The 19,849-nt window shown below is 38.2% G+C and overlaps 3 protein-coding genes across 4 annotated transcripts; all 3 read left to right on the forward strand.

Annotated features, from left to right (window-relative positions):
* Positions 1–262: 262 nt before the first annotated feature.
* On the forward strand, positions 263–6,888 carry LOC116258112 (nuclear transport factor 2B). Its single transcript, XM_031635236.2, has 2 exons — positions 263–671; positions 6,490–6,888. Exons 1-2 carry the CDS (start codon positions 375–377, stop codon positions 6,562–6,564), a joined length of 372 nt encoding a protein of 123 aa, XP_031491096.1. The 5' UTR covers positions 263–374; the 3' UTR covers positions 6,565–6,888.
* A 3,822-nt stretch (positions 6,889–10,710) lies between these two features.
* LOC116258108 (non-specific phospholipase C6-like) lies at positions 10,711–13,599 on the forward strand. The gene is made up of 3 exons (XM_031635232.2): positions 10,711–11,920; positions 12,843–13,019; positions 13,103–13,599. Exons 1-3 carry the CDS (start codon positions 10,813–10,815, stop codon positions 13,399–13,401), a joined length of 1,584 nt encoding a protein of 527 aa, XP_031491092.1. The 5' UTR covers positions 10,711–10,812; the 3' UTR covers positions 13,402–13,599.
* Positions 13,600–14,602: 1,003 nt separating this feature from the next.
* On the forward strand, positions 14,603–18,567 carry LOC116257303 (non-specific phospholipase C6-like). Of its 2 annotated transcripts, none has more exons than XM_031633918.2 (4): positions 14,603–15,119; positions 15,948–16,949; positions 17,845–18,021; positions 18,105–18,567. In XM_031633918.2, exons 1-4 carry the CDS (start codon positions 15,014–15,016, stop codon positions 18,401–18,403), a joined length of 1,584 nt encoding a protein of 527 aa, XP_031489778.1. In that variant the 5' UTR covers positions 14,603–15,013; the 3' UTR covers positions 18,404–18,567. The 2 variants fall into 2 exon arrangements, with proteins under 2 accessions (XP_031489778.1, XP_049934598.1); XM_050078641.1 differs by having other exon boundaries at positions 14,604–15,119; positions 15,814–16,949.
* The last annotated feature ends 1,282 nt before the right edge of the window (positions 18,568–19,849 follow it).

Genomic DNA, 19,849 nt, shown 5'->3' on the forward strand with positions numbered 1-19,849 from the left:
GTTGCTGATTTTGGTTGGATCTGGATTCGGATGTAGGACTTGATCTGGATCTGGCTGTGACCGCTTAATCCAATCAAACGTATTGGTCCGGATTCAGTTCCAAATCCACCTTGAACCCGAACCGTCAAAGCAAATCCGAGTCGAATCGGAGAAAATGCCGAGTCTCTCAGTGAGACTCTCCCACGTACATTTTACGCGATGTCTCCCGCCCGAATGCTAAATTACAAAAATACCTACGCTTAATCCTATAAATGGCGGCCCCTTTTTCAGTTGCCACCCTAGCGCAGAGCCATCTGCAAATCTACGTCGTCGTCGGGCTTTCCCTCTCGAAGGAGAGAGAGAGAGAGAGAGAGCGAGGCCAGTGATCTTCATCGATGGATCCCGACTCGGTGGCGAAGGCGTTCGTGGAGCACTACTACAGCACGTTCGACGCGAACAGAGCAGGCCTCGCGAATCTCTACCAGGAGGCTTCGATGCTCACGTTCGAAGGGCAGAAGATCCAGGGATCTCAGAATATCACCGCCAAGCTCACCTCCCTACCCTTTCAGCAGTGCCAGCACAGCATCACCACCGTCGACTGTCAGCCCTCTGGTCCCGCCGGCGGCATGCTCGTATTCGTCTCCGGTAACCTCCAGCTCGCTGGCGAGCAGCACCCCCTCAAGTTCAGTCAGGCACGTGCTTCTTCCACTCGCTTCTATCTTCTTCCTGCTCTAGTTTCATGTTCGCAGCACTCTGTCTCTGTGGATCGGATCTACTTTTTTTTTTTGGTCATTTTTGGCATTTCATATTTTTGTCCTTCTTGCTTTCGGTTTTTGGTGATTTGCCAATTAGGGCTTTATGAATGTGGTGGTATTCTTGACATTTTGGTTTTTGTTTTCAGGTCTTGGTTATATGATTTAGGGATTACTTTGAATATATGTTGTTTGGAGGGTTATTTATGGGGTTTTCACGGTTGGTTGGTTTGTTTGTCATCTGAATTTATATGATGATGGTTTGTCTTTTATTGATTGATTGTTTGATTGGTTTAGTTTGTTATTTGATTTTAATCTTATTGTCGTGGACGTTGTCCTTTGGTTCCTCGAAGTAATCTTATCTTTGTTTTATTCAAAATGGGTTATTATTTTCTAGGATTCAGGGTATTGTCTGTTGGTTTGATGGGGTTCGTCTCTGGTTTTTCTTTCCCTTTATTTTGCGCATTGTCCTTCTTGTTTTTAATTTATATTTTATTATTACGGTATGCGATCAACTTTTTCCGTGATTCTCTTTATTGAGGAACAGATTCATTCGTTTGTTCTTTGTATGCATACGCAAGCAACACTCACTATTTACTGTTTTTTTTTCCTTCTTTGGGTGAGTTTGCTGCTACCAGTTGTTTATGGTGTCCGATGCGGTTTATGACGATGCGATGAACTCTTTCTTTGAACTGTTTTTTTTTTTTATATTTGGACTTCATATTGCTACAAATTTGAAGTGGCTACAAGGTTGGGGTGTGGGTCTTGAAGATCGCTGCATGCCTGCAACTGTCTATGGTGAACAGTTACCGATTGGTTGTGGGTTTTCATGCTTTTGTTGATCCTTGTCGCTTCGCAGATTGGTAAAAATGGATTGTTTCTGCATCACTCTGTTTTTGTAGATGAGCTATTAGTGATACTTAGCCAGGTATTGCTCCACCTATTGTTAATGTGTTTTCGGAGCATTGTCGATGTTGTCATTATATATATATATATACACACACACATATATAGATGCTGATTTACCATATATTTATGTTAATACTTAATGCCTACATACAATGTGATATCTTTCTGGTTTATTTGGCGTAATTGCTTGGCCACTTGGCCAGTGTTAGGTCTGATAACGGAAGCTACTATGCCAAAGAAGCCAATGCGGCCTTGTTCAAATTTGTTCAATAAGGATGAAAGCTTGTTTACAAAAGAACCAACTCTGAGCTCAAATTCTGGCTGAGCTTAAGCAGTTAATCTCATGGAAAGGGTTTATTTTGTAAGCAGTCTTTTTAAAACATAATATCTTTTATATTGTCATTATGTATGCATTGTATAGCTATGATAGTGTGTATATATGATATACATGCAAATATTAAAAAACACATATAGAACAATATAATGATATATGCATATCGTGCACTAATTAGCCCACATCAGCATTTAGCTAGGCTAGTCATTCATACTTGGTTCATCTAGATATGCGAACTGGCTGAGGTTTGCCTGATAAGCCTATTTGACAATCGCAAACAAGCAATTTAATGGCCCAATCTCGTTGAGCCATGAGCGACTCAATTCATTCCCAGTCTAACCAGCATGTCTCTTAGTAGATTTATATTGATTTTTTTTTTTTGCTTAAGAATGTTGTTTATGGGAAAACTTGATTATCCTTTTGTGTAGTGAAGACATGTTTTAAGCACTGTCTACATGACGAGGCCTCTCAGCCAACTCACATGTCCTATTAAGTGGGTTGATATACAATTTTTTTCTTTTCTAGCTATTTCATCTATAAAATATCATAGTACATTGGTTTTTATGTTGTTTTCTTTTATTTGATTTTAGATTTTTTTTAATTGTTTTTCTTTTCTATTTGAATATGTTAGGTCGTAGTCACCAATGTTCTCATGGAAATATCACCACTTCAAAGCTTCATGATAAAAACTGGAAGTTCTTGCAAGAAATGCAAGATATTTTAAAAAAGATATATCATCATATTACTGCAATAATATCATAATATTATCATGTTACTTATGCATAATCTTATTTGGAAATTACTTATTTGCACATTTTAATGATAAATTTGCTATCAAGTTTTGTAAATGTCTATAATCATATAACAAGCAGTATGTCTAGATATTGATATATCATGGATGTGAACACATTTTAAGGTTTCATTTGTAAAAAGGAAAAACAATGATGCCGTAGACTTGAGAAGACAAAGCATTGCCTTAATTTTTTAAATTTTTTGAGATTGGGAATTTCACCTCTCTGCTTAGCAACATAGAAGAAAATACTATTTACGGTCAAGTTGAGGATTGAGTTCAAGTTAGATATGAAAAGTGCTAAAGAAAGATGGAACAATGTTTCACTGTCATTTTTCAATTAAGGTACCAAATCAGGGGAGTGTGTATAGGTGTATTCCTTCCAAAACTATGATCCAATCTTTAGAATTCACTTTAGATTGAATGTGTGTTAGTACAGATTTCGGCTTATTTAGACAAATTAAAGCTTTTCATAAAAATACTGAAAGTAAATTTTAAAGTGTAGTGAGTAAAATGATGTACAATAAAATTTTACAATTTCCTTATTTACAATAATTGAAAAATCAAAGGCAACCTTTCCTCTGAATGCTCATCCTTCATGTTCCATTCTTTTCCTCATATTCTGCTACTTTAAAAGTCACTTTAATTTTCCATTGGCATAGGATTTTTGTTTGCTGAGTAACTGAGACTTGCTTGTTCGTTTATCAGGTTGATTTTGTTGTGGCCTAAGTGTGCCATTGTTTAAATGCATTTGATGACATTAAATTTCAAATCTCAGCCTCTTATATGGCAACCATTTCTGTAGCATCAAGATTTGAGGTGCAATATGGCTATGCCCATGTCTACACTGCATGACGTTCAAAGTTATTTCAGTCAGGAAATATACCATATTTTGTCCAATTTTTGTATTTTTAACTTGATAAAGTCCAGTCACGTTTTTTTTTCCCCAAAAAACCTAAAACTTTTAGTATTCTTTTACTTTTTGTTGATGTTCATGTCCTTCCCTTAGGACTTTTTAATTGAATATGTCTTCATGTTTTTTTTTTTTGGGTTGTGGGGGGAGGGTGGGGGGGGGGGGGGGGGAGGGGGGGGGATATCATAGCCATAGATATAAGCAACATTTTCAAAATATGGCACGATGATCACCATAAAAGAATAATACAAAAAAGACAAGAATGTATCACAACATTTTGAAAATATCGCCGGTTCAATTTCTTGTGAAAATATCGCAACAATATGGTGATATTGTTGCAAGACTTTCATTTATTGGTATATTTTAACTTTTTGGGTTTGTTTTGACATTATAATAATTATTCTGAACTTTTAAAAAGCTTTTTGTAAGAACCTTTTTCATTTTATTACGTTTTATAATTTTTGTCGTTTGATTTCAAGAAGAACCTCGTCAATAAAGCTTGAGCAATATATATCATGAACACAAAATAGTTTCACATTTCAGAGACAGAGAGAGAGTAGAAGATGGGCATAGGTTTTAGCATGGGCACAAATAACATTTTGGAATTTTAAACGGTGAGGTTTTTTTTTTTGTATAATACGGCGATCTTGAAAAAAAAACAAAATATGAGTAAATTTTTATAAATTAAAAAAAATAAAAATGAGCGAAAAATAAAATAAATGAGAAACTAATAACACAAACATCAAAGAATAAGTAGATTTGCAACAAATAAAAAATAGAAAATGAAAAAAATCTCTTTGGCATTAAAAAACATGAAAAAGGACAAAGACACTAAAAATGAGAAAAACATGGGTTAAAAGTTCAAAAAAACATGTTTCGTTTTTAAGGTTTTTTTTTTCAAAAAATGTGTGTTTTTTTTTAGTTTTAATCAGCAATTTTATTTATTGCGTTTTTGTCGAAAAAAATGTGTTTTTTGTGACTATGGGTTAATCAGTTAATGTAAAGCTAATTATAAAACAGCGGCTGAAGGTAGGTTAGAAAAAAAAGCTAAGAAAAGAAAAACAAATTTGGTAAATTTTTACACTTGTTTGAATTTTGAAACATAGTTTTCTTAACAAACCTCACTTTGGGGGCTAGTAGTTCAAGTTGGCCTTGTCCCCATCTTTGGCCTAACTAATACCTAGAGACTAGTCAGTTGACAGTGCTTAGGATGATCTTTGGTTTACATGGACTGGCTAGTCCCTCACATAGGGTGTGGACCAGCTCCTCGTGTGCACAACTTTGCATATGCTCATGTGGCATACTAGCAGGATAAATTTGAGGTCTGCAACTTTCTGAGCTAAACTGGGGAAACTCAGATTTAAATTCTGAACTTGGGGAGTCAATCCCACTTTCAATTCTCTTTGTTCTTGAAAGGGATTCAGAAAACCCTAGGAAAACTTGTAGCACATTTGGGGCAAAGTTCTATGTCACTGACATCCTTTTGATTGGCATGCCTCTTTCAGTCCATGTTTTATTCACTTACAGTTTGGATGAGTAACTTTGTCATGCCTCTTCAGTTGTCCTGCCTCTTTCCTGTTCTGTTGAATGGCCTCCAGACCTGTAAGCATATTCTTTTGTTTTACCCCGTTATTTTCAAGGTTCTAGTCATTGATACTGAGAATGATCATTTAGTCAATCTTAAAACTGGCAATTGGTTGAGGACACAATGTATGGGTATAACTATATTTTTCTCGTTTTCTTATAAATTGACTTGTCAAATTGACCTTAGTAGATGTAACACATTGAGCTGATCACTATTCTGTCCTTTGGTTTGGCCATAGTTACTCATGCTTATCTTCTGTATGCTAAAATAAAGGTAAGATTCACATTGAAGTAACGTTTTCATTTTGTTTTGATGACTAGATTAAGGATGTATATATATATGTAATATGTATGTAATATAATATTAATATAATATAATATAAGATAATATAATGCTTATCTTCTTAGCAGGAATGCACTGTTCAGATCTTTATGAGGCCTCTGGCCAGCATTTTCAAGTTATTGGTATCATTTAGTAGCTTCGTCTTGTAAATCAAAGAGAGAGATTTGTCATTTGGGTGCTAATCTGCTGGTAACTACAAGGTGTACCCAGATATCAAATAGAAGTTACTAGATGTATAAAATTTAAAATATGGTTGTTTTGATTAAGGCTTGTGTTGTTCTTGTTTGAAGCTGTCAAACAATAGGAACAACACCTTATCTTGTTTTATTTGACCTGTTCTGGTGTTGAGTGATTGAAATAGTGGATTCTGTGGTTGTCTGTTGTTGTTCAGGTCCTTTGGGATATTCTTATTTATTTATTGTCCTCTTCTCCTTGCTTCTTTTTTCTTTACGGTATGTGATTTGGCCTGTTAATTTATGCATTAAAGATCTGTTACGGCCTTACGGGCTGTCCCAGGTGATGGTTCTACACAGGGACATGTATAGCGGGTCTGACTGATCAATTGGGAATTTTCTTTTCTGAAGAAAAAGAACCAAGAAAATGTGTTCTTTTAAAATCAGTAGAAATGGACTTTTTCATATTTTTACCATTAGTAAAGGCTTTTGTTTTTGTTACAAGGAAGGCCAAAATGATTTGTCCCTTTAACACGTTATGTTTGTTTTCTTTTAAGTTTCATTGTCAATATCTTACACCTTGGACAAGCGGCTCATATGGAGCCTCTATTTTATGGCAAAACATGTGATTGGCATCTGTGAAATACATTTTTCTCGTTTAACGGCTGTAGATCCTGATTCCTTTTGTTTCTTGTTCTCCTTTGTACTGCAGATGTTCCATTTGATGCCAACTCAACAGGGAAGCTTCTATGTTCTGAATGATATATTTCGGCTTAATTATGCTTGAAACTGCAGCACATTGTTAGATTTCGGGCTGTTGTCAAAGCTCCCTTTCGCTCCTAAGGGTTGCCTCCTCCGCATGGTGATGTGAGATTTGGGATTTGGGCTTGTTTGGTTTTCGGTTTGGTTTGTACTGTGTTTCTGTCGTCAAGTCTTGCCTTATTAAAGACCCACTTTTTCCCTTATAAAAGATTAATTATGTATTCCAATGATGAAAGACTGCTTTTGGTACTTTTTTGTTGCTCATGATGATGTTTTAATCATGATCATCGCAAGGGGCAACCTTTGGTATCATTATGTCACTGAATAAATTTCATTTTGTTTGTGGGTCCTTCAGGTTTGATTTAATGCTCTCTTGTGATTGGAAAGAAGCGATTGGATATGTAGGGGCTTTGACTACATAACTGTTGATGAAAATAACCTAATTTTGGATTTCACGTAACTGAGCTATTTCTTGGAACTTGCACTAGTAACAGTGTGTTATTGTTTCATTGTCAAAGATTCATAGAACACTTTTTAAAGTGTTTTAAATATATAGAGCAGTGACGTACCATTACTTACGTTGTGGCTGGAGTGGGCAATTGCCCACACTGGACCTCTAAATTTACATTATTTATATATAGAAACCTCATGAATTTTTAATTTTTTACATGAGTGTTTAAAATTTATAATTAGAGTGCCCCTTAACAAGTCAAGAAATTACTATTGCCAAACAACTTCTAAAGACCCCTCACCTGGAGGCGTCAGACTCTGAACTCGTAGGCGGCTGGTAATTTATAGGATTAATTTATTGCTTTTGGTATGGCGTGTGAACACATATGTTTGCAAAATTACGACAAGAAAAGATGGAAATTAATGATTTTCTGTAAATTTGTCCATCTTCTGTTTGTCAAGCCCTTGATAGAAAACATGGGAAAAGCAAACTACCATTTTTCATCTCTTATGTCTCCTGTAAATTGTTGTGAACCTTTCACACTCGTTGAGGTTTTTTGCATGTTTAGGTTAAACCTTGCCACTGTGATTTCTGTAGTTTTGGAGTTTAAAGATCCTAAAAAATTCCTGTGCAACACGTTTGTTAGTTGTTAGTAAGTGAACAATGACAAAGACCCACAATTGTTTTTTTTTTTTCTAAAGAGCTTAAACCTGTGCCTCTTAGGAGCAGAACACAACATGACTGTTCATATTTGTCTGTCCACGCTGGTGCATAATTGAACTGGTTTAGGAGGAACAGTTACTCCTCAAGGCTTACTAGTCGAGCGCATTCCAGTTAAATGCATCCAAAGTTAGATTGGATCACGTTCTGGTAGAGCCAAAGAGCGTCCAAACACATCAAGAATATATTATCTAATGTTACACGCACACACAAACAGAGACAGATTTCTTGCTTTGCATTTCTTACACAGGAAGAAGAAGAACACCTACCACCAAATCGACCAAGCTGAAGGTATCGTCTTCACCGACACGGCGTCTTCACCGACACCAACAGTCGACAACGTGCAAAGCAGAGAGGTTCTGGCTACGCTCTGTCGGTGTTCAAGATTCACTGCGTTTGCCAGCTTCAGCATTTAGTTGGTCTGCAATGGAGGGTCCAACACCAGGGCGTTCAAGGAAAGCAGAGGAGGGCCCCTTTCCAAATGGGGGTGGATCCCTCCCCACATGAATGGTTGGTAGAGCTTCAGCTTGTGCACATGATGGACCTATATGGGAAGTGGTTTCAGACAGGGCATTTCTAGTGTCGGTAATGGACCCACGTAGGGACGTTATACTGTGTCGCTTAATCTAACATGTTTTTGCCTTTCTGCTTGGAAAACACTGCGGTGAGATCCATGATGTTGGTAAAAAACCCGGAAATTGTTGGATTCGCCACTGTTCTTATTGACTTTGGAAACCCAAGAGTCACAAGATGTTCTGGAATTTCGCAGCACGCCAAAATGTTCATAAAGTGAAAAGGTACCACCATGCCAGTTTCTTTTTTCTTAAGAACTTGACAGTTTTGTTTTTCTTGTGAAAGCATGTGCTCTCTCCTGACTTTTCTGTGATAGTTCATCTGGAACGCATAAATAGCTCATTCGATCCCGTGATCTCTTGCTCACTCTGTAGTGTCTTTTAGTTTGCTTCTGCTCTGTCCCCACAACCTCAGCACAGAGGGGAGAGAAAGACCACAATCACAAAAGAAGAAGAAGAAGAAGAAGAAGAAGAAGTAGAAGAAGAAGAAGAGAGAGAGAGATGGGGGAAGAGGGAGGGACAAAAACCGGTCCACTTAGTCTTTATAATGGCACCCTTAATCTCAAACAACATTTTTTAATACCTTCAAGATAGCATCCTCTAAGATTATAGTCATCCATAGTTTCAAAAAGGATATTGGTTTTTATAATTTTCTAATAAATGCCATAGATTTGATGAAAACTATCGCATAGGAATGTTAAGTGAAATTTCATTAGCCCGATGAATAAAAAACTTTAACAATATCTTCTATCACTAACCTATATGTTTTGCTTCAACGGACATAGCATAGCTTATCGGCTCAAGGATCACACTGATTACACTTCCTCAATTTGATTCTTGTGGGAGTTATTTCTCTGAATTGTAAATGGTGGTACGTTCGACATTCAAATTAAAAGGTGTACTATAAGACTATGCACGTCTTGAAACAGCCCTAAACCTTAAAGGTAGGGAGAACAGGAATTGTTTCACCTCTCGCAAACAGCCATGAACCTATATGTTTATGGTCATCACTAACACCTAGGTTAACAAAAGTTTACTTTTTTATGAAGAGTATAACCTTTACTAAAAACTTTGAAAAAGGTTGTTCCTTCCTTCACATTATAGGTATAAACTTAGCGCCAAAATTAAAATCTCTCAAGCTTTAAGTAATTGCTCCCATGGCTTTACTTTTTAGGGCTGCCTTTCTTGAGCGCACCAAGTTAATGGCAGGCGTGTCTGAGTGCTTTGAAGCGTGACGTGCATCAAAAGAGTTAATTGTGGATGAAATACTTCAAAAAAGGGAAAAGTTGTACGTTTGAGTTTGGTTGGCCTTCTTAGGGAGTTTATGGTTCGGTTTCAGATCGGACTCTCAACCAAATCCAAATTCAGTTGGTCACGTATTCAAAATTGGATCTAATTGTTCTATGAGCTAGGATTTTAATTCGATTGTCGAATCTGAATCTGGATCCAAAACCAAACCAAGTCTAACGACCCGGATCAAAGTAAAAACAGAGGCGCTCAAGTGAGTCTGTTTAGCTACTATCAGTTAGAATTACTGTTAAATGGGATCCATGGAAAATTACTACTATCAGTTAGAATTTTGCTTTTCATAATCAATCTTACATTATTTAGGTATATTCCAAATTTATCATTTATTTTCACTTCACAAAGCTAACCCTTTTCTTTGCTTCCACTTGGACAAATTCGCCTTTCATCTTAAGAAGCAATAAGATGGACAACGGAAATTGCCAAGTTTAGTTAAAAAGTATCCTTTATTTAAGAACAATTTTAGAAATAAATAAAAACATAGATTGGATATTGAAAATAGAATATAGAGTTAGATATGCGTATATTTTGCACAAACTAACTGAGCAATGACACCATTATACTGGAAAAACCAATAATCAACTTAAAACGTATATTTTTTCTTATACAAGTAGAATTTTATAAGGATCTGAATATCAGTAATCAGACTTTTTGAGCCATAAAATTCTATCTACACATTCAAAAATAGATTTTATAACATCTTCTAAGTTTAAGGATTGCATCTATATGGTCTTTTAGAAGATGCTTTCGTAAATGTAACGAAATCATCAACTTTTTTATTATGGCATAATTAAGAATTAACTATTTTCAGTATGCCCATGTTACGCTCTTACCTTTGGGACGGGCTACCTTAACGCTCTTGGACAGGAGCATAGATGCTTTCAAAATTTGGAAAAACATGATGATGAGTTCTGAGAATTTTAAAATGGGAACGTGAATTTTGGAAAAGGTAGACAAAGTGAGGACTATCATAGAAATCACTATTAGTTATTACGAATGAATTGGCCATGGAATTTGTCCACTGCAAAAAAATGTGAATATAAGAAGTACAAATCCCAATCGACGAACTTTTAAAAAATGTAGATTCAATTTCCAAGAATATTTAACCTGAACTCACCACAAGCTAAGGATATCAACCTTCATAAAAAGTAGAAACCAAAGCAGAAGCAAGATTTGGTCGCTCCCCACAAAAGGCTACTCAGGACTGCTGTCTTCTCCCTACTCAATGGCGGAGAATGCCCATAGACCACCTCCCTCTGTCACCATCCTTATGCTTCTTCTGGTTGGCATCTCTGGTTTCATTCAGATTTCAGATGGGGTCACTTTCAGAGGCCCCATCAAGACCATCGTTGTGCTTGTCATGGAGAACAGATCCTTCGACCACATGCTCGGCTGGATGAAGACCATCAACCCGAAGATAGATGGAGTCACAGGCAAGGAATGCAATCCGAGGTCGACGCTGCACCCGAATGCTGACCTCATCTGCTTCACAGATGGTGCTGAATTCGTCGACCCCGACCCTGGCCACTCTTTTGAGGCGGTCATGGAACAAGTGTTCGGCTCTGTTAACGCGAGCAGTGTGAATCCAGTCCCTTCCATGAAGGGTTTTGTTCAGCAGGCTCTTGGGGTCAGTGACGACTTGCCGGGGAAAGTGATGCAGGGTTTTAGGCCGGAAAACATACCGGTTTTCAAGACGTTGATCGGAGAATTCGCGGTCTTCAATCGGTGGTTCTCTTCTCTACCAGGTCCAACCCAACCGAACCGCCTATTCATATATTCTGCAACCTCACACGGCGCAACCAGCCATGTTCGTAGGCAGTTAGCCACAGGGTACCCGCAGAAGACAATATTTGACTCAGTTCATGAGTCTGGACTGAGCTTTGGAGTCTACTACCAAAGTGCTCCTACAACTCTGTTCCTTAGGAACATGAGAAAATTGAAGTACATATCAAATTTTCATTTCTATGATTTGAAGTTCAAGAGAGATGCAAGAAATGGGCAGTTGCCTAATTTGTCTCTGATTGAGCCTAGATACTTTGATTTGAGAATAGTTGGAGCTAACGATGATCATCCATCACATGATGTGTCCGATGGGCAGAGATTCGTAAAGGAGGTGTATGAAACCTTAAGGTCCAGCCCACAGTGGAACGAGACTCTGCTGATTATCACATATGATGAGCATGGAGGATTTTTTGATCATGTTTCAACACCTGCAGAAAATGTGCCAAATCCTGATGGAAACACTGGTCCTGCTCCATATTTTTTCAAGTTTGATAGGTTGGGAGTTCGAGTTCCGACAATTATGGTGTCTCCTTGGATCAAAAAAGGAACAGGTATGCCTTTCTCATCTGAATGGAATGTGTGCTTGCTTTACTCTTGTGATTTTCTTTTTACTGCATGTGACTAGAAAAGGATTCGTCGTGTGCATCTGCGCTTCCCCTTTTGGTTTCCTTTGATTCACGAGCTTGAATTGTACCAAGACCGTCCTGTGGTGATCTGTTGCAATTGCGGAAAGTAGTGAACAGGAAAGTCCATCCACATGGGCTTGGGGATCTTCTGAAAATGCATTCATTTTTGTCTCTGTCGTTGTATTCTTTTAGAAGCAGTAATAGGTTCTGTTTTATTTGTTGTTCTCACCTTTGCTTTTGAAAGCGAACGAATAACCCTTTGCACCTGCACTTTTGCCATCAAAGTAACTTCTCCAGTAATGAGTTAAGATCTGTGCGTGATCTTTTCATTCTTCTCTCTGTCTAATGTTTGAGAAAGAGGCGTGCATGCATGCATGCGTAGAGCTCTTAGATCCATGACTTTGAGTCGAGAAAATGCAACCTGGCATCTGTGCTGAGCTTCTAAGGGAGGAAGAAAAATACTCTTTCGCCTTTTGTCCAATTATGAAGATTGATACTGTTACAGCGAGGTGAAAACAAATAAAAGTTCATTCCCAACCTTTACCCTTGAACCTCACGTTAGGTTGCAAGTTTGTTGATTCTTTCTCTTTAATCATTGACGTGATGAAGATCAGAAGTTAATTTTAGGCTTTTTAGCTGATCTTCGGCTTTTGTTCTTACAAGAAAGGTATGGAACCATGACCAGTGGTGGAGCTACCTGATCACGACTACATAAATTAATAATCATTGTCATACTAGAATAATCTCAAGGACGGAATCTGTTAAAATCTCTCTCTCTTGTGCGCATAATTCACCAATTCATATTGGAAGGTGATATGCCCGTTTGTCGTACTTGTTTCTGTTACAGTGATCGGGAGACCACAAGGACCCACTACAAGTTCTGAGTATGAACACTCTTCTATACCAGCAACCATCAAGAAGTTGTTCAACATAGACTCAAACTTTTTGACCCACAGAGATGCATGGGCAGGGACTTTTGAGCAAATTGTGCAGGAGTTGCAAGCACCAAGAACAGACTGCCCAGGTAATATATGACTGTTGCTATACAGAAATGCTGTATGTTCTTTCTTATACGAGGGCTCAAATCTGTCTGTGGACTGGTTTCAGAGGTTCTGCCTGATGCATCAAAGAAATTAAGAACGACAGCAGCTAAAGAAGAGGCAAAATTGTCAGAGTTTCAAACGGAGTTAGTTCACCTTGCTGCAGTCCTGAATGGTGATCGTTTTCTTAGCAGCTTTCCAGATGAAATAAGCAGGAGAATGAATGTCAAAGAGGCAGATGAATATGTGAATGGTGCTGTCTCCAGATTCATGGAAGCTAGCAAAGAAGCGAAGAAGCTAGGAGCAGATGAGTCTGCGATTGTGGACATGAGATCATCATTAACAACCAGAAAGAAGCTACCATGAGTTGCATCCGTGAAGAGATGAAAGAAAAATTTCACCAAGAAAATTTTATTTGTAGAGTCATTTTATTTTCTATTTAGATGTCTTGAAGCTTTAAGTTTGTAAAAAAGGAAATTTTTGTTGAACCACTAAGTATCCAGTATATGATTCGATTTGTCCATATTAATAAATTAACGCCTGGATCTAGACTCCAGTTTTCTATTCTTAGATTTCCTCTATCTCCTTTCACAATGAGAAGGTCCACCAGTATAATCAACAACTGTACAAAAATTTAGATGTACATCTTATTTAGTGTGGCCGTTTTGCAATACATTGCAGCAGATTCAAAAACTGAATTTGTCGTGCATGGCACCTTGTGAAATCCTGAATAATCAGTCACTCGAGGAGATAAAATTTTCAGTGACAATTATGCTCCTTGACGTGTACTCCATCAAATTCTGCACTCTTCTACTAGCATATTGGTCAAAGATTCAGGAAATTTAAAAACTGGGAAGAAATTTTACATGAGCTATCAAGCTAAGACGCAAGGTTGGGATGCGTATTGACCAACAGTTGCAGTCTTACAGTGGAAACAAAGGAAACCTCATTTAACAAACAGCTGCACATGTATACACATACACACTCTCATAGTGCAATGTGTGAGAGAGAGAGATCAGCATCAGCAGGAAATCCGTTTTCTTGAGATTGCAAAATCAGATATAAGTGGGTGGAGCACTAAGTTGATTAATGCTTGCTTAGAGCTTGTGAACAGATTTCCGTTCCAGTTGCTTCTGAATTGTGGTGTTATAGGAAATTTCATTGGATCATTTGCTGGTACAATTGACCAGATATGAGGATGGTTACCCTGCTGTATATTTAACTGAAATTTCTGGAACGATCTGGAACCTCCCTGAAATGTTAAGACAGATAATGACCTCGAGAACGTGCAATATGATTATATCCAATTCATGTACGTGATACTATGTGACAAAATGTACTTCTTTAAAGACTCAGGAGATGGTAGACTAGCATTTAGCAGTTTTAAGATTCTTCCGGGGTAAAAGAAAAAGAGAACACGTGTACTTAAAACAACTGTGGTACAAAAAGATTCTTTACAGAAGCTGAACACAGGCCTTTTGCAGTGCAACACCACATGGATATTCCAGGAAAAAGAAAGCATCAATATCTAGCATATTCACAGAATACGGGAAGCATCAATATCTGGCATATTCACAGAATACGGGCGAGTAAAATACTTAAATACATATATAGGAAAACTGAATTATTCTTCATGGTTGCTCAGAACTAAGGATGAGATATCCACAGGGGATAGCAGTGGAATATTAGGGAGCTGGGGATGAGGCGTTTCAGAAGTCGATATCTTCTCAGGTTGATCAGCATCAACAACAGTGCCTTAAAATCTTCCGAAGTATAAGCTCCCTAATGCCCTCAAACGAGTGACTGATCTTCTGCTTCAGAAGAAGTAAAAGAGAAACTTATTATAGCTGCCAAACTGCAGTTGCAACAATCATGATGAACAGCAAGTGGGTAATGTGGTTTTTGTCTTCACATTCCTGAGCTTTTGTTTCCTTTACCATAACAGGCTTCTGAAAGGTCTGCCAATCATCTCTTCTGCATGCGTCACTTGGTTCAGTGGACTCTGAGGGAGATGTTTCGAGTCACTGATGCAGGCGAATGCTGCTCAGTTCCGGCTTTCAGCAACTGTATCTACAAGTGGGAAGGTACAGTATAATGGCAAAACAAGGATGACACGTTCTGGTCACTCTTCCACAAATCGGCCATTTATCTCTCCCATTCCTTCCCGCTGAATAATGTTTTTTTCCCATATCACATAATATAGATGAAATATATTGCTCTTATATGCCACACAATAGATAAAAAGGAATAATTGCCGTCAATCTCCTGGCAACTAATTTCCACGAAAACTGAAGTTTTCAGTTAACCGAGCATCTAAACATCAGTTTTTGCAGCAAGACTGATCTCAGTTAGATTTTGACTAGAGAGGTTGGACCTCGTGGGCAATCTCCTCGCTGATGATTCCGAATTAAGCCTGCACCGAATATGAGACGGCTGAATATGGACAATATCTAATAGGCTAAGTACCATCGCAGGACATAGGGTTGCAGCCGAAGTAAATACCATTGCAGGGGGGGGTGGGGGGAAAACTCTACTAATTATTATAAATTTTAAGCTTCTGCCTTTGGATATGCGTGAGGTGTCGCGCACGATCTTCAATACAAAATCTTATATCAGAACAAATTCCACCCCAATAAATTTAGAAATAGCTGCAATTTCCAATTTTTATCCAGGATGAGATCGCCCCATGTCCGGAAATTAAGGATACTGCACACACTTTCACTAACGACGCACTGAAAAAGCTAGCTTTTGAAGCAAATACACGGTTGCTCCCCGCAGAAGAACCCTGTACTCTTCTCGTTACTCGATGGCAGAGAATGTCCGTAGGCCACCTCTCTCGGTTGCCATCCTCCTGCTTTTTCTTGTTGGCATCTCTGGTTTCATTCAGACATCAGATGGCGTCACTCTCACAGGTCCCATCAAGACCGTTGTTGTGCTCGTCATGGAGAACAGATCCTTCGACCACATTCTCGGCTGGATGAAGGCCACTAACCCGAACATAGATGGAGTTACAGGCAAGGAATGCAATCCGAAATCGACGCTGCACCCGGATACTGATTTTATCTGCTTCACAGATGGTGCTGAATATGTTGATCCGAATCCCGGGCACGATTTCGAAGCGGTCACTGAACAACTGTTTGGCTCTGTCAACGCGACCGGAGCGAATTCAGTCCCTCCGATGAATGGTTTTGTTCAGCAGGCTCTTGGGGTCAGTTCGGACCTGCCGGGGAAAGTAATGCAGGGTTTCAGGCCGGAATCAATACCGGTTTACAAGACGTTGGTAGAAGAATTCGCTGTCTTCAATCGGTGGTTCTCCTCTCTTCCAGGTCCAACACAACCGAACCGCCTATTCATCTACTCTGCAACCTCGCATGGCGCAACCGGTCATCTCCCTAGGCAGTTAGCTGGAGGGTATCCGCAGAAGACAATCTTTGATTCAGTCCATGAATCTGGATTGAGCTTTGGGGTCTACTTCCAAAGTATTCCTACAACTTTGTTCCTTAAGAATATGAGAAAATTGAAGTACATATCAAACTTTCATTTCTATGATTTAAAGTTCAAGAGAGATGCAAGAAATGGGAAGTTGCCTAACTTGTGTCTGATTGAGCCTAGATACTATGATTTGAAAATAATTGAAGCAAATGATGATCACCCATCACATGATGTATCGAATGGGCAGAGACTCGTAAAGGAGGTGTACGAAACCTTGAGGTCCAGCCCTCAGTGGAACGAAACTTTGTTGATTATCACATATGATGAACATGGAGGATTTTTTGATCATGTTCCAACCCCTGCACAAAATGTGCCAAATCCTGATGGAAATACTGGTCCTGCTCCATATTTTTTCAAGTTTGATAGGTTGGGAGTTCGAGTTCCAACAATAATGGTGTCTCCGTGGATCAAAAAAGGGACAGGTATGCTTTTTCCTTACATGAATGGAACGTTTGCTCTTGCGTTTCTTGCGAGTTCTTTTACTGCATGTCTTCTCTCTTTTCTGTTTCCTCTGATTCACAAGCTTCTTGAACCAGCAGCACCGCCTTGTGTGGTTCATCTCCTGCTGCAGTTGGTGTAGAGTGCAGCGAGGCGAGGTCCATATGGACTTGGAGATCTTTTTAGCATGCATCTTTGCTTTTGTCTCTGTAATTGATTGACAGTCACTTTATTGTTTAGAAACAGTAGGCAGTTCCGTTTATCTGTTATACTCACTTTTGCTTTTAAAAGCACAAGAACAACCATTTGCACTTGCATCTCTGTCATCAAAGTAACTTTTCCAGTTATCAACCGCAAGATGTGTATGATCTTTTCAATCTTCTCTGACTAGTGGTCGAAAAACGGAGTGTTCATGGGTGCGGTTATCATGATCCTGAAGGAGCTTTTGGATCAAGGTTGTTTGAGAGTGCAAGGTTGCATGTGTGCTTTAGGCTCTAAGGGAAGAGAGGAAGTACTCTTTTGCTTTATGTATGAAATTGACTCTTAAGGGAGAAGGAAAGAGTACAGATTTCATTCCCAACCTTTACTTTTGAACCTTACGTGGAGCTATGGTAGTTTTGATTCTTTCTTATTATTTTTAATGTAATGAAGATAAGAGATTAACCTTTTTGTGATCCTTCATTTTGTTCGTGACAAATGAAATATGGAATTATGACCAACGCGGGCAGCTACCTGATCACAACTACAAAATACTAAAAATCGTCACCAAATTAGCAAATTCTCAAGCAGTTAACATCTCTCTCACACACACATACTTCACCAATTCATAATGGGATGTTCAATTGATAAGCCTGTTTATTTTACTTGTTTCTGTTACAGTGATCGGCAGGCCACAAGGACCCACTCCAAGTTCTGAGTATGAACATTCGTCTATACCAGCAACTATCAAGAAGTTGTTCAACCTAAACTCCAACTTTTTGACCCACAGAGATGCATGGGCAGGAACTTTTGAGCAAATTGTAGGGGACTTACAGGCACCAAGAACAGACTGCCCAGGTAATGTCTCTCTGCTCTTATACAGAAGAACGTGTACATTCTTTCTTATGCAAGGCTTATACCTGACAGTGGATTGGTTTCAGTGGTTCTGCCTTCTGTATCAAAGAAACTAAGAACTACAGCAGCTAAAGAAGACACAAATTTGTCAGAGTTTCAAACCGAGTTAGTTCACCTTGCAGCAGTCCTGAATGGTGATCAAGTTTTAAGCAGCTTTCCAGATGAAACAAGCAGGAGAATGAGTGTAAAAGATGGAGATGAGTATGTGAGCGGTGCTGTCTCAAGATTCATGGAAGCTAGTAAAGAAGCCAAGAAGCTGGGAGCAGATGAGTCTGCCATTGTTGACATGAGATCATCACTAACAACCAGAAAGAAGCTGCCTTGAGTTGCATTAGTGAACGGATGTAGAAAAACTATACAACGAAAATATGACTTAGCAAAGTCAGTTTATGGTGTATCCAAATGTCTTGAAGTTCTTGAAGATGTGAAAAATCAATTGGTGAAGAAGAAATGTAATTTAGTATTCGTTCATACTAACAAATTGACGGCTTAATATGAATTCTCATCTTCCATGCTTGGATTTCCTTTTATCTCATTCTATGAAGAGAATATCCGAAGTAAAACCGTTATTCTGTGTCCTAAAATTTAGGCGTACATGTTATTCTTGAGCAGCCTTTCTGCCATACACTAGACAGAAGATTCAAAAGCTCAGTTTGTCGTTGTCTATGGCGCCCTGTTAGGTCCAGAATAATCACAATCACTGAATTAGGTTGCTTCATGCTTTACTTGTTCGTCGCCAACTTCTGTGTTCTTTATCAGCACTTGGGTCAAACAGCTTGATCTAGGGCTTAAAAACTGGGTGCACATGGAACATTAAAACACTAAGACGCTAAGACTCAAGGTAAGAGCTGCTTGTCTAACGGTCACATACTTAAGTGGACAATAGACTGTGTACCGTAACTTGTATCGGTCAGACTAATAGACACGCTGAATCACAACGTATCATGATGCATCATAAATGTATCATAAACTTATTTTTTAATTAAACAATAGAAATAAGGGAAAATAAGAAAAATTATGTTCTCTATAAAAACATGTCGTACATAAATATAAGTTTATATTGATATGAACATTCATCGATTTAAGTGTTTAACGAAACATGATCTAATGTCATAAGCCATAACACATTAACAAATATGTTTAAGTGATACTTCTCAAGTTCAAATAGTTCAACGCAAATAATGAATGAAAATACCACCATTATCATTTTCTTCATTATTGTTATCATTGTCATTTGTGTCACCTTATTCAAATTGTCCCTCAAATCAGCAACTCCTCTCTTAGACAATTTCACCTTGAAAGAGGCAAAACACTCTCCCTCAACTTTTATAAATGTTTACAAATGACTGGAAAAAACTACAAAGGGTTTTAAAACTCAATTTGAAAAAGGAGGCTCAGACTCCCATTTTCGCGTGTTGATCTCGCATCATAAGATACAGGACGTATCGTCCAATAGAGTAAGATACATACATAAGATACACGTGAGCTATATCACTTTTTAAGATACGTGTGGTGTATCGTATCATATTTTTTTAATATACATAATTCATATCATAAGATACGAGCAGCACTGCTGTAAACATCAAATAAAAGGTGATTGGTGAAATACTAAGGTGATAAATACTTGATTAGAGATTGAGAACAGACTGAATTCCAATACTGCTCTTGAATTTTGGTTCTTAAGGAATTTGGTTGAATTGGTTTCTCATACAGTTGACCATATGAGGGGGCTAGTCGTACCTGCCGTAGATCCTGGTTTTAATTCAAGCAT

This window comes from Nymphaea colorata, chromosome 7 (genome assembly GCF_008831285.2).
Source record: "Nymphaea colorata isolate Beijing-Zhang1983 chromosome 7, ASM883128v2, whole genome shotgun sequence".
NCBI classification, from domain to species: domain Eukaryota; kingdom Viridiplantae; phylum Streptophyta; class Magnoliopsida; order Nymphaeales; family Nymphaeaceae; genus Nymphaea; species Nymphaea colorata.